The sequence below is a fragment of the Acomys minous genome (assembly GCF_964271855.1).
Source record: "Acomys minous genome assembly, chromosome: 4".
Lineage (NCBI taxonomy): Eukaryota > Metazoa > Chordata > Mammalia > Rodentia > Muridae > Acomys > Acomys minous.
In genome coordinates, this window is record NC_140486.1 from 30,903,542 (window position 1) to 30,916,420 (window position 12,879).

At 47.0% G+C, this 12,879-nt stretch overlaps 1 protein-coding gene across 2 annotated transcripts in view; it reads left to right on the forward strand.

Moving 5' to 3' along the window:
• Positions 1 to 12,879, forward strand: part of ALDH7A1 (aldehyde dehydrogenase 7 family member A1) — a 37,845-nt gene continuing 24,966 nt past the window's right edge. For both annotated transcript variants that reach the window (XR_014778811.1, XM_084779732.1), the window contains exons 1-6: positions 1 to 254; positions 1,343 to 1,396; positions 3,245 to 3,310; positions 9,583 to 9,663; positions 10,546 to 10,669; positions 12,361 to 12,493. Coding sequence is in view for 1 of the 2 variants with exons in the window: in XM_084779732.1 (XP_084635858.1) it covers positions 63 to 254; positions 1,343 to 1,396; positions 3,245 to 3,310; positions 9,583 to 9,663; positions 10,546 to 10,669; positions 12,361 to 12,493 (650 nt within the window). In the remaining variant the exon portion in view is untranslated. The remainder of the gene's footprint in view (positions 255 to 1,342; positions 1,397 to 3,244; positions 3,311 to 9,582; positions 9,664 to 10,545; positions 10,670 to 12,360; positions 12,494 to 12,879) is intronic.

The window sequence follows — 12,879 nt, forward strand, 5'->3', positions numbered from 1 at the left end:
GGGGCGGGGCTGTATTTCCCGGACTCCCCTGCGGCAGGGGCTTCTTGCTTGCTGAGCTCGGTATGTGGCGTCTGACTCGCAGGCTCTGTGTGCATACTGTGAGGACCAGCAAGCTTTCCCGCTCTTGGGACAGGCCAGCCGCCCTCATGTCCACTCTGTTGATCAATCATCCCCAGTATGCTTGGCTTCAAGAACTGGGGCTCCGCGAGGAAAACGACGGCGTGTATAATGGCAGATGGGGCGGCCACGGAGAGGTATGTGGGCGCCCCGGAAAGTTACGGCCAAAGTTTGCCTTGGAGGCCTCGAGGCGGGCGTCTCCCTTTCCCACCTCCCGACTGGAGCTCAGGGCTGATAGACAGGGATGGGAAGTCTTAAAGTTGTGCAGTAGAAGTCTTCTCACAGAGGAAGGCAAGAATCGAATTTAGATTTTAGTGCTGTGAGGAATCGATGGCTCTTTTCGAGCTGCCAAGGAAGGCCCAATTCCAATGCTTGCTCAAGCCATATGGCAATCTTGCTTGGGATCTGTAACAGGCTCTTCCTGGCTGAAATCTTGTAAACTTTCTCTCCTTGAAGATTTGCTTTTCAGTATTTATTGCCCAGACTTGATAAAACGTTTTCTAGAATTCAGTGGACAGGTAAGGAGATAGTTGCCCAAAACTTAGGAGAGTGCTGCATACTTTCAAGGGAAAGAAAGCACTTTCAGAAGCATGCATTCAACTGTAGTAGAACCTGCTTTGCTAACAGGAAGCCCAACTGCTTTTTGACTACCCTTGGCTGTACGAGATACAGGTGATTTTAGTCGTTGCCATGAAAATGGGAGTTTCGCCCTGTTTTCTTTTTGGTTTTTGGACTTGAACCCAGGGCTGTGTGCACCTTAGGCAAGCGCTCTATCACCGCCGCCTCCACCCCTCCCCCATCCTCCCCTCCCCCCTCAGCCTAATTCTCTTGTGGCCTCTAGTCATTAATGTCTTTTGATAAAAATATAACCTTTTCAGCTGCTCTTTAGTTTTGTCTTTGGATTTGGAGCCTCTCCAATTTCATTAACACAGGCCTTTTTGTAGTTGGTCTGGACTTAGGCTTCCAGACCAGAGGGTGGTGGGCAGAGTAAAGTGAAAAAGCAGGATGTTAAACTGATCAGTGGACTATCTGGTTACCCTAAGGGTTGAGTGAGGATGTTGTTTCTGTACCTCTGAACCAGTTCCTAAGGCAGAGGTGAGAAACTCAGAGTGCTCCGAAGTTAGCCTGAGGGCTCCTATTTTGCTTTATTTGGTTTCTCCCGATTAGGGAATGATTATAATTCCTGTGTATGAGTGTCTTTTTTTGTTTGTTTCGTTGTTTCAAGGTAATTACAACCTATTGTCCTGCTAACAATGAGCCAATTGCAAGAGTCAGACAGGTAAGTTGCTAAAATTCATGCTGTTACAGGGAACGCTGATAAGCACTCTTTCCAGGCAAAGGTTAAGAGCAGCCCTGAGGTACAGCACCATGCACTTCTTTTTCATCTGGAGAGACCGTCCACTCTTCCTCCATGGCATTAGCTAGAAAAGGTGAATCAGAAAGGACTAGGCAAAAGGTCTTTTTGTTGTCATTTGGATACAGGATCTCATGTAGGCCAGTCTACAGTTTGAGCTTGCTGTATAGCTGACAGTGACTTTGAGGTTTATGCTAGGGCTTGAACGCAGAACTTCATGCATGCTAGGCAAGTTGAGTTACATTCCTAATCTCTCTCTTGGGTATTGCTTCTGAGTTACTCCAGGGGTTTGTGTGTTTCCAGAATGAAAGTTCTGATTCTTCAAATCTTGGTTGGAGCCCAAGGTTGAATTTTCTTTCTTTCTTTCTTTCTTTCTTTCTTTCTTTCTTTCTTTCTTTTTTTTTTTTTTGAGGCAGGGTTTCTCTGTGTAGCCTTGACTGTCCTCGAACTCATAGAGATCCACCGGGTCTCTGCCTCCCTGAGTGCTGGGATTACAGGTGTATGCCACCAAGCTCAGCTTGAATTTATTTTTTTTCCCCCTAGACAGGGTTCTTCTCTTGTGTAGCCTTGGCTGTTCTGGAACTCACTCTGTAGACCAGACTGGCCTCGAAATCACAGACATCCAACTGCCTCTGCCTCTGGAGTGCTGGGATTAAAGGTGTGTGCCACCACCTGTCATGGACCAGCTCAGTTGGGGATAGGTCCTTGGGAGTTCTTGAAGCATCGGTGGGCAGAGATAAGATGAAGTGACAAACAAAGCAAGCCAGAATTGAGTTTGCATCTGAGTGTATTTTTCAGGCAGGCAGTCTAAATTTTTATACATACATTTCAAAAATAAGGGTGCGGGGGAGGGGGGGAGGGGGACGGGACGGGACGGGACGCTGTTTGTGGTGGTTACAGTTCCCACGGAATAGATTCAAAGGAAGTCAGTGAGCAATTAAGCATACACAGTACAGGTACAGAATGCAAAGTAATTGTGTTGTTGTCATATTTTGAATTACAACATTAAATGAAACAGTGCAGGGAACAAAACACGCACAGCAAAGATGTCATCAGGTCTATGTTACTGTTTGTTTTTTTTGTTTTGTTTTGTTTTGTTTTTGAAACAAAGTTTCTTTGTGTAGCTTTGGTTGTCCTAGACTTGCTTTGTAGACCAGGCTGGCCTTGAACTCCCAGAGCTCCACCTGCCTCTGCCTTCTGAGCGTTGGGATTAAAGGCCTGCGCCACCACGCTCGGCTCTTAGTTCTCTTTTCCAATATCTGAGCCCCACTATCCGGAGCTTTCTTTTGAAACACTTTACTTCTTTGTAAGCCATAATACAAACTATTAACTAATAATTAATTTTCAGTCATGTCTCCTTTAATAACTGGAAGTGAAGCAGAGCTACTCCGGCCCTTAACAGTCCCTGGCTGCAGGCCCAGTGAAGGTCCTCTCCTAGAACGAGGTCACGCCTGAAAAGTCCTGATCTGGGAGTAAAGCCGATTTAAGGTAGAAGAATAGGAACAGAGTCACAATGAGAGAAAGGAAGAACTGCAGTCAGCTTCTCCTGGCAGCAACATCAGCCCCAGTCCAGGAGGCTCTCCCAGGGGTCATAGCCTCAGGCCGAGTAGTGTTTGTCACACAGACTCCACTGGAGGGGTCGTGACAACCACCTACTGGCCCTCTTTGTGATTCTAATCAGTCAGTCAGTACATCTGTTGACACAACTTTTTTTTTTTCCTCCCTCACTTAACTTCTTTCATTCCTTTTCTCTCACCCCAATTCTTAATTTAGGCCAGTATGGATGACTATCATGAAACCGTCAAGGAAGCCAAGGAAGCTTGGAAAATTTGGGCAGATGTAAGTATGGTGTTTATGGTCCCCACTGCAGAACAGGTCACCTGCTGTCATTATGAAAGACAGATAATTGTGAGACAGTGCTGAAATGTGTGCTCTTAGGGACTGTGTTGAATTCCTCCCTGGTAAAACAGTGTCCTTCCCATTCGGAATTGGAAGAATCAGTAACTTTAAGATAGATGCAAACCATTGTGATCCAGCGTAAATTGGGGCCGTGAACATTCTCCCCCAAACTTCTAATTGGGTAAAAGAAGGGGAGCTCTTCTCTGTCCCTCCTGCCTCTCCACTCGGACTGACTGACCTGGGGCTCCAGAGTAGCTGCACCATTTTCTCAGGGCTTAAGGAGTACCTGTTGGCTATGAGGCAGAGCCTGTCTCCTTCATCTTTGAACGCCATCCGTCATGGGTTAAAAGAGCCAAAATTAGGACTGTGAGGGCTACCCGGGCAGGGCCTCACTCATCTGTCACTAGGTGTGTGTGGAGTGGGGAGTAAAGGAAAGAAGGAAATCCCTTGGGTTTTGCAGCACCCCTCTGCCTCTGTCACAGTGTTTTCACAAAGAGGGGAGACCAGGAGTGCCTGTCTTCTGGAGTCATCACGAGGATCGAATCACTTGGTCACGCATTGTTTGCAAGTGTTTATGACAGAGCTGGCACATGTCAAACACCAGCACACCATAATGCCACATTCTGGGTTATCAGAAACGGCTTCCTTCAGGCATTTCTCCCTCCCGGCTCTCCTGGATTTACTTCATAGCTGTGATTCTTCTCTGCATGTCTGTCACATGATGGGTACCCAATTTTAGGATCACATTGTATATCAACATAAGGTTAATACATACTTACTTGTGTTTATTATTGTGTGTCCGTGTGCACATGATTTGTGCATATTGGCCCATGGATCACAGAGTATGTGTGGTGATCAGAGGACAACTTTGTGGAGTGTGTTCTCTTTGCGTTCACATGGGTCCTGGAAATCAAACTCACATTGCCAAGATGCCATTAAGCCATCTCACTGGTCCAATGATTTTTTTTTTTAAAGATGCCTGTTTACTTGTGTGTTGTGTGTACATGCCTGTGCATGTGTGCAGAGAGGCCAGAAGAGGGCATTGGATGTGGTCTTCTATCGCTTTCTGCTTGGTCCTCTGAAGCAGGCTATTCACTGGAATGGCAGCCAGCAAACAAATCCCAGCAGTCCCCCGCCCCACTCAGTGCAGTGAGGTTACTGGCATTTCCTGGGAGTCCTGGCATTATATGTGAGTGCTGGGATTAGAACTCTGTTCCTTAAGATTGTGGAGCAAGTGCTCTTAACACTTGCCACATCTCTCCAACCACATTAAACTTCATTTTTGCCCTGCTATCCTGAAACTCGCTCTGTAGACCAGGCTGGCCTCGAACTCACATATATTCTCCTGCTTTTCCCAAGTGCTAGGATTCAAGAGGGCACTGCATCCCCTGGAACTGGAGTTACAGATGGCTGTGAGCATGCCACATGTGTGCATGCCATGATGTGCATATAGAGGTCAGAGGTCAACTTTTGTGGAGTTGGTTTCCTCTTTCTGTCTTACATGGGCTCTGGGGGTTGAACTCAGGTCACCAGGCTTGACCAGCAAGCACCTTTACCTGCTGAGCCATTTCATCTCCTTAGCTGACTTTTTTTTTTAAATAAAGATTTATTTATTTATTATTATGTATACAGTGCTCTGCCTGCATGTACATCTGCAGGCCAGAGGAGGGCATCAGATCACATTATAGATGTTGCTGGGAATTGAACTCATGACCTCTGTAAGAGCAGTCAGTGGTCTTAACCGCTGAGCCATCTCTCCAGTGCCCCCCCCTTTTTTTTTAGTTTAGACATAATGTTTCTTTTTTGTTTGTTTGTTTTTCAAGACAGGGTTTCTCTGAGTAGCCTTGGCTATCCTGGATTCCGCTTTGTAGACCAGGCTGGCCTCGAACTCACAGTGAATCTACCTGCCTCTGCCTCCTGAGTGCCAGGATTACAGGCATCCATCACCACGCCCATTTCTTTGTTTCTTTTTTAACCTTATCATTAAAAAAAAAAATTCACTTTACATTCTGGTAAAACCCCCTCCCTCCTCTCCCCTTGGCCTCACCCCCCCTTCTTGTTTCCCCTATCACCCCTCCCCTACTCCCCAGAGAAAGTGACCCCCCCCCACACACACCAGTGTATCAAGTCGCATCAAAACTGTGGACATCCCATTCCCCTGTGGTCCATCGAAGCAGCCCCACCAGGGGAAAGTGACAGAAAAAGCAGGCAGCAGAGTCCATGTCAGAGCCCCCATTTCCCTCACTAGGGCACCCACATGATGACCGTCCTAACCCCTACTCTTCCTCGGATCTCTGCATGTGCTTCCATCAGCTGCTGGGTGGAGCCACTCAGAGGGCAGCCATGCTAGGCTCCCGTCAGCAAGCACAGAAGAATATCATCAGTAGTGCCAGGGGTTGGCTGTCTCCCATGGGTGGGTCTCACTCAGGCTGGGCCAGGCACTGGCTGGACACTTTCTCAATTTCCGCTCCATCTCCGTCTCAGCACATCTTGTAGGCAGGGCAGGTCCTGGGTGGAAGTTTCCCTGCGTGGGTTGGTGCTCTCCTCCTTCCTCTAGGAGTCGTGTCTAGTTAGAGGGTGGCCTCTTCCAGTCTCCGTGACCCTTGCTACTAGGAGTCTCATCCTTTGCTGACTTTTTAAGTCTATCTGCCTTGTGGCGCTGCTTGCTATCTTGTTTTTGTTGCTAGTTTTGAGTAGCATCTCTGTTGGGGGCTCCTCCTTCTCTTGGCAGATTGCGTTCAGCATTCCTCACTCATCCTGTGCATTTTTGAGCCTCAGATGGAGTTGCTGGGTACATCAGGCAGGTCACTCTTGGATGGGAGTAAATCAGCTTGTTGGAATCTGAGTTAAGCAATTGAGTTCAAAGATTAGTGCAAAGACAGCTTTTTTCTAATAGTCCTCTTGGGCTCTGGCCAGCCGGGCAGTGACTTAGAGACGGGAGAGCTGGGGCCTCAGACAAAACCATCAGAGCAGGTTGTCCTGGTCTACAGCCTCCCTCAAGGACCCTCCTGCTTCTCTGCTGCCCTCATTCCTTCTCTTGGCTTTGACTAAGTCACAAAAAAACCCACATTGTTTCATTTCATTCCAATTAAGCCTACGGTTTTCTTTTCTTTTTTAAGCCTATGATTTTCCAAGGGAACGTTTTTCTTTAAGGAAATAAAAACAAAGTATGATGATAGAGTCCCACAGCCAAGTATTAGGTGGAGCTCTGGGAGTCCTGGGAGAAGGGGGAGGAAGGATTGGCAGAGCCAGAGGGGTCAAGGACACCACAGAGACCTCGGCCTACAGAATCAACTGACTGGGAGTCACAGTGGGCTCACAGAGACCAGGAGCCTGTGGAGGACTGACATAGGTCCTCTGCGTGTGTGTCACAGCGGTGTAGCCTGGGGCTCTTGTGGGAATGGGGGCCGTCTCTGACTCTTTTGCCTGCCTTTGAGACCCTTTTCCTCCTAGTGGAGGTGAGAATATGTGCCAGGTCTTACTGTAGCTTGTTATGCCGTATTTGGTTGATGTTCCTGGGAGGCTTACTTTTTTCTGAGCGGAAGTGGAAGAGGAGATAAAACTACCGTCAGGGACGTAATATATGAGAAAAGAATAAATGTAAGGGGGGGAAGCCCCCACAGAAATACGCCACAAAACAAACAAACAACAAAGTATAGATATAAAGGAGAAATAATTTATAAAAGCTGTTCTGTCTATTTATTGATTTCGAGTGAGAGGGTTTAACGTAGCTTAGGGTAGCCTCAGACCTAACCTCCTGATGGCTTTGCTTTCCAAAAAACGACTACATTTTCTTCTCTGCCTTTTGTCCTGTGCGCTCGCCCTGCTCTGATTTCTCGCCTCTTCACCTGCCTGATGACAGTCATGCTTTAAGTCTGCCCTACCCTTTCAAAGGCCTTCATCCGCTCTCCCTGAGCTGCTGCCATGTTCTAGCTGCCCCACTGCACAGCTTTGTGCCCCTGTATGTAGTCCTCTGCGTCACGTCTCTTCCGCGTCACTCGGTTAGCCTCTCTACTGGGCAGGGACTGTAGTTGCAGTTATGTAGTAACCAGAGGACTGATAGGAGTAAATAACTGTGCACCATATGGGACTGGGGGGATGACTCAGTGCTTAAGAGCACTTACTGCTTTTGCAGACGACCTGGATTTGGTTCCCAGCACCCACGTGGCAACTCACAACTGGCCCGTAAGTCCAGTTCCAAGAGATCAGATGTCCTCTGCTGGCTTCTGTGAGCTCCCGCACACATACAGTGCGCACACATACACTGAGGCACAAATACCTACACATAAATAATGTATTATTTAAGAAATGTGTGATACCTGGGAAGTAGAGGCCATATATACTTGTTCTCAGCCTATGCTCTTCACCTCGGCTTGACTCACAACATGTCAGCTAGATTCTGTAGAAACATGACACCTGTGCCACTCGCTAGCAAATGCCAAGGGTGGGATCTGTGCTAATTCAGTTAATGTTACGAAGAGGACATGTATTGTAATGATGGCTAACTTGGCCTGCCAAGATGACCAGTGGGTATAGGCAATTGCTGCCAAGCCTGACAACCTGTGATCTAGCCCCAAGACCAACATGGTGGAAGGAGACAACCGAGTGTGTGTGTTTGTACCACAGCATGCCTGTGGATGCTAGAGGACAGTTTTTAGTAGGTTCTTTCCTCCCACCACATGGCTCCTCGGGGTTGAACTGAGGACATCAGGCTTGGCAGGAGATGCTCTTCTTACCTGCTGAGCCACCATGACAGCCCCATATCCAGCTTCTCTCTCTCTCTCTTTTTTTTTCCTTTCTTTCTTCATTTATTTGTTTGTTTGTTTGCTTATTTTTGTCACGACATTTCTCCGTGTAGCCCTGGGTGTTCTGGAACTCCTGGTAGATCAGGCTGGCCTCAAATTCAGAGATCCACTTGCCTCTGCTTCTGCTGCGATTAAAGGCGTGTGCTAACATGACACGCCATACTAGTTTTCAAGGTAGAGGCCTGAGGGTCATCCTTAGTTTGCTCATTTTCCTTTTTTCCTCTTCCTATTCTGTTAGTGCGCCCTGTCAATTCTATGTGCAAAATAGACTTTCTGTTTCCCTTGTCACCTTTGCAGTGTTAAGACTAAGCTTCTAGGCTCTGTAAATTTTAAAATTTTTTATATTTTAGCTTTTTGAGACGGGGTTTCTCTGTGTAGCCATGACTATCCTGGACTCGCTTTGTAGGCCAGGCTGACCTCGAACTCACAGTGAGCCGCCTGCCTCTGCCTCTGCCTCCCAAGTGCTGGGATTAAAGGCCACTGCCACCTGGCTTATTTTTATTTTTTTTAAGATAGCGTCTCATGTGGCCTGGGCTGGCCTGGAACTGGCTATGTAGCTAAGGGTGAGTTTAAACTTCCTGTCTGCCCACTTCTGTTTCCCCCATGCTGGGATGACAGTGGTACCCACACCCAGTTTTGTAGTGCTCCAGAGCGTGGAACCAAGCGCTTTGTGAATGTTAGGCAACACCCTACTCTGTGAACTATCCCCCCAGGCTACTCTTTCTAAATTGACCTCCCTGGTTCAACTCTTCTCCAGCAAACGGTGATGTTAAAAGATGCAGCAAGGCACCTTGTCCTGTGTCTGTGGAAGATAGAAGGCTTCACAATGCCCCTGGGGTGAGATTCCTCCCCCACCCCTCCCCAGCTCTGGGAACAGTTGGGGTACAGAGTCTCAGTAACTTTGGCAGGTCTGGAACTTGTAATGTATACCAGGCTGGCTTTGAACTCATAGCAGTCAGCCTGCCTCTGCCCCTCAAGTACTGGGATCAAAGGCTTGCGCCACCATGCCCAGTTGAGACTCCCTCCCTTTAAAGCCTCCAGCTGAACAGGTGCTGGCCTTCTCAGCCAACCCTTTATTCTCCACAGTTCTGTAGTTCATGGCCAATGCTTTCCATCCTTCAGGATTCAGCATGGGTCTGAGCCTAGATTTCACCTGCAACCAGTCTTGCCCCTTCCTTTCTTTCAGTATTTGTCTTTAGACCATGGGCAGTTCACAGTTGTTTGTTGCCTTTTCATCTGGGCCTCCCAGGAGAGATTTAACCTCAGGGATGTTTAGCCATATCACAGTGCTGATGTGACCTAAAAAGTCTCTCGTGATGCAGTTGCAGTTTGCTTATCTGCAGTGCACATCTGACACCAGCAGACACAGACATAGACTGTGACACCAAAATTCCATTCTTCTCTTAGATTCCTGCTCCAAAGCGAGGAGACGTGGTAAGAAAGATTGGCTTAGCCTTGCGGGAGAAGATCCAAGTCCTGGGAAAACTGGTAAGTTATTTTTGAAGTCTTTCAGTGACCTCTTTTGTTTTGTTTTGTTTTGTTTTGGTTTTTTGAGACAGGGTCTCTCTGGGTTAGCCGTGGCTGTCCTGGACTCACTTTGTAGACCAGGCTGGCCTCGAACTCACAGCGATCCGCCTGCCTCTGCCTCCCGAGTGCTGGGATTAAAGGCGTGCGCCACCACGCCCGGCTCTTTTAGTGATCTCTTAATTAGAGAATGGCTGTGGGCTATCATGAGTTTTCATACAGATTTTCTGTTTTCTTTGAGATTGAGGTTTTTGCTGTGTGGTCTAGCCTTGGCTTAAGTGATTGCTCTGCCTCCAACCCCTAATTGCTTCCTTGTCCCACTAGATTGAATCAGATTTTAAAAGCTTAACATTATACATGTTCTAAGATTGAGATTTTTTAGAGAAAGACAAATTTTGAAATCCATGTTTCTTTAGAGGAGAGAGAAAAGTGAAAAATATATGGTTTAAAAATCATCAAAGCAAAATGGATTATATGCATGAATGAAATTCTCAGAGAATTAATATTTAAAAAAGACAAAAAAGCAAGCAAAGAAGTAGAAAGATAAAAATTAAAAACATTCATCATGTAAGAACAGATTTCCTTAATTTATTACCTACATAAAATAATGTCTTACTTTGTCCCCAACTTACTTTTTTTTTTTTTAAGAACAGGGTTTCTCTTGTAGGACTGGCTGTTGTCCTGGACTTGACTTTGTAGACCAGGCTGTCCTCGAACTAACAGAGATCCTCCTGCTCTGCCTCCTAAGTGCTGGGATTAAAGGTGTGCACCACTGTGCCCAGCTATCATCTTATTAAAAGACAAATTCTGCTGGAGAAATTCTGCTTGGATTTTTATGTTTTTAAGGTGTCTTTGGAGATGGGGAAGATCTTAGTGGAAGGAATAGGAGAAGTTCAGGAGTACGTGGACATCTGTGATTATGCCGCTGGCTTGTCCAGGATGATCGGGGGACCCATCTTGCCTTCTGAAAGTAAGCCCGGAGTCAGTTAAGCTTACGTGCTTGGTGCCGAGATACAGAGCTTCAAAAACTCTTTCGTGGTGCACAGGACACCCAGCAACTTCAGTTCCATTCACAGGACCCACATGGTGGAAGAAGAGAGTCCTCTGGCCTCCACATGTGTGTACATATGGGTGTGCACACCAAATCCTTACGTTTTAGTATTGAGGCCAGCGTCAGGGAACTGGTAGCTATAACAGAGCATGCCAAGTAGAAGACAGGCCCACAAGCACGTAGGGGACTTCCTACCCCAGCCTGGGCGTGCTGTCAAAAACGTCCTCCCAGGGAGGATACCCCAAAGCCTTGAAGGAGATGGAACTGGCAGTAGAGCGGGGGGAAGAGGCGGTATAAAGTCGAGGATGGAGGGACGCGGTCCATGTGGAGACTGCACGGCTGGAGGACACAGTTCAGGCGCCCATGTTGTGAGAAGTTTGGACTTTATCCTGAGTGGTGTCAGCATCTATGCAGACTCTAGGAGCCTCTAAGCAGGGACTGAAGGCACTAGCGGCAAAGAAGGCATAGGATGAGAGAAGGCTAGCCCTGCCGAGCAGGAATTAGGATTCTGGCCCACAGGACAGCCTGGGTATGAGGTGCTGTGCTAAGAGGTTCCCAGCCTGCTTCCAGTGTGAGTGATGACAAGAAGTGTCACTTTCCTGCCGTGTGGTAGCATGTGAATGTTTCTTGGCCCTGTTCTTCATAGTCCCAGCAGCTATTGACTAAAAAAAAGCCTTTGTGGGATTAGCTCCACAGTTTGCAATTAAAGTATGAGTTTTTGACATTTTGTATGTTTGTTTGTTTTTTTTAAAGATTATTATTTATTTATTTATTTATTTATTTATTTATTGTATATGAGTGCTTTATCTGCAGAAGAGGGCATCAGATCTCATTATAGATGGTTGTGAGCCACCATGTGGTTGCTGGGAATTGAACTCAGGACCTCTGGAAGAGCAGGCAGCGCTCTTAACCACTGAGCCATCTCTCCAGCCCCATATGTTTGTTTTTCATACAGTGCCTTCCTTTTGTATTCCAGGCTGGGCTGGAACTTACCACACTTAGCTGAGAAGAACCTTGAATTGCTCTTTCTGCCTCCTCCTCCTGAATGCTGGGATTACAGGCCCGAGCCACCACATGCACTTTATCCTGTCTGTGCTGGGGCTCCATACCAGGCCTGTGTACACGCTAGGCAAGCAGTTTATCAGAGGAACCACACCTGCCAACATGTGAATGTTGCTAGTCACACTTTTAATTTCCTTATCGTGAGGGGAAAGCTTTGTAATCCATCCAACATGAGCTTTGCTGTCCTGAAACTGGAGAGGTCAAGAGACAATGTAAAGGGCACAGACCTGAGAACCCTGTGTTCTCTTCTCTGTTTATAGCTCACCCTTTCTGGCCACATCTTTTGGGGGAGCTCTGGCATAGCCTATGTTCCAAGTGGGATCCCTAATGCCTTTAGTTGTAATGAGCACCACTACAGAAGAGTGGTCATAGGCAGTTCTGTTTTCCATAAGTAATATGCTCTTGTCCTTTGGTTCTGGGACATAACCCACGGGAGCACTAGGAATCCTCTCTGGTCTGGTACCTACACTTTTGATCTGAAGAGGAATGGTTTGGGCTTTTATTCCTAATAAGCATATGTGCCCTAAGTGAATGTTTACACACCGCAGGACCTGGCCATGCTCTCATTGAACAGTGGAATCCCTTAGGCCTGGTGGGAATCATCACCGCCTTCAATTTCCCCGTGGCTGTGTTTGGCTGGAACAATGCCATATCGATGATCACTGGGAACGTCTGCCTCTGGTAAGTTGTCCCTTCTCTTTCCTCATCGCAAGACGGTGCTAAATAAGTGGCAGTGGCTATTGTTTTTTTTGTTTTGCTTTGTTTTTTGTTTTTTCAAGACAGGGTTTCTCTGTGTAGCCTTGGCTGTCCTAGACTTACTTTGCAGACCAAGCTGGCCTCTAACTCACAGCGATCCTCCTGCCTCTGCCTCTGGGATTAAAGGCATGTGCCAGCACACCTGTGGCAGTAGTTATTGTTATGCACTGCTAAAGGAGTTCTTTTAGATGGTTTAAAGTGTTTTCCAGCTTTCTCAGCTAATACATTAAGTCACATGTGCTAATAGTACTTGCTTTTAATTTGTATTTTACCATCGGTGACTTGTTTGGATGTAGTAGTGTCCCCTCCCA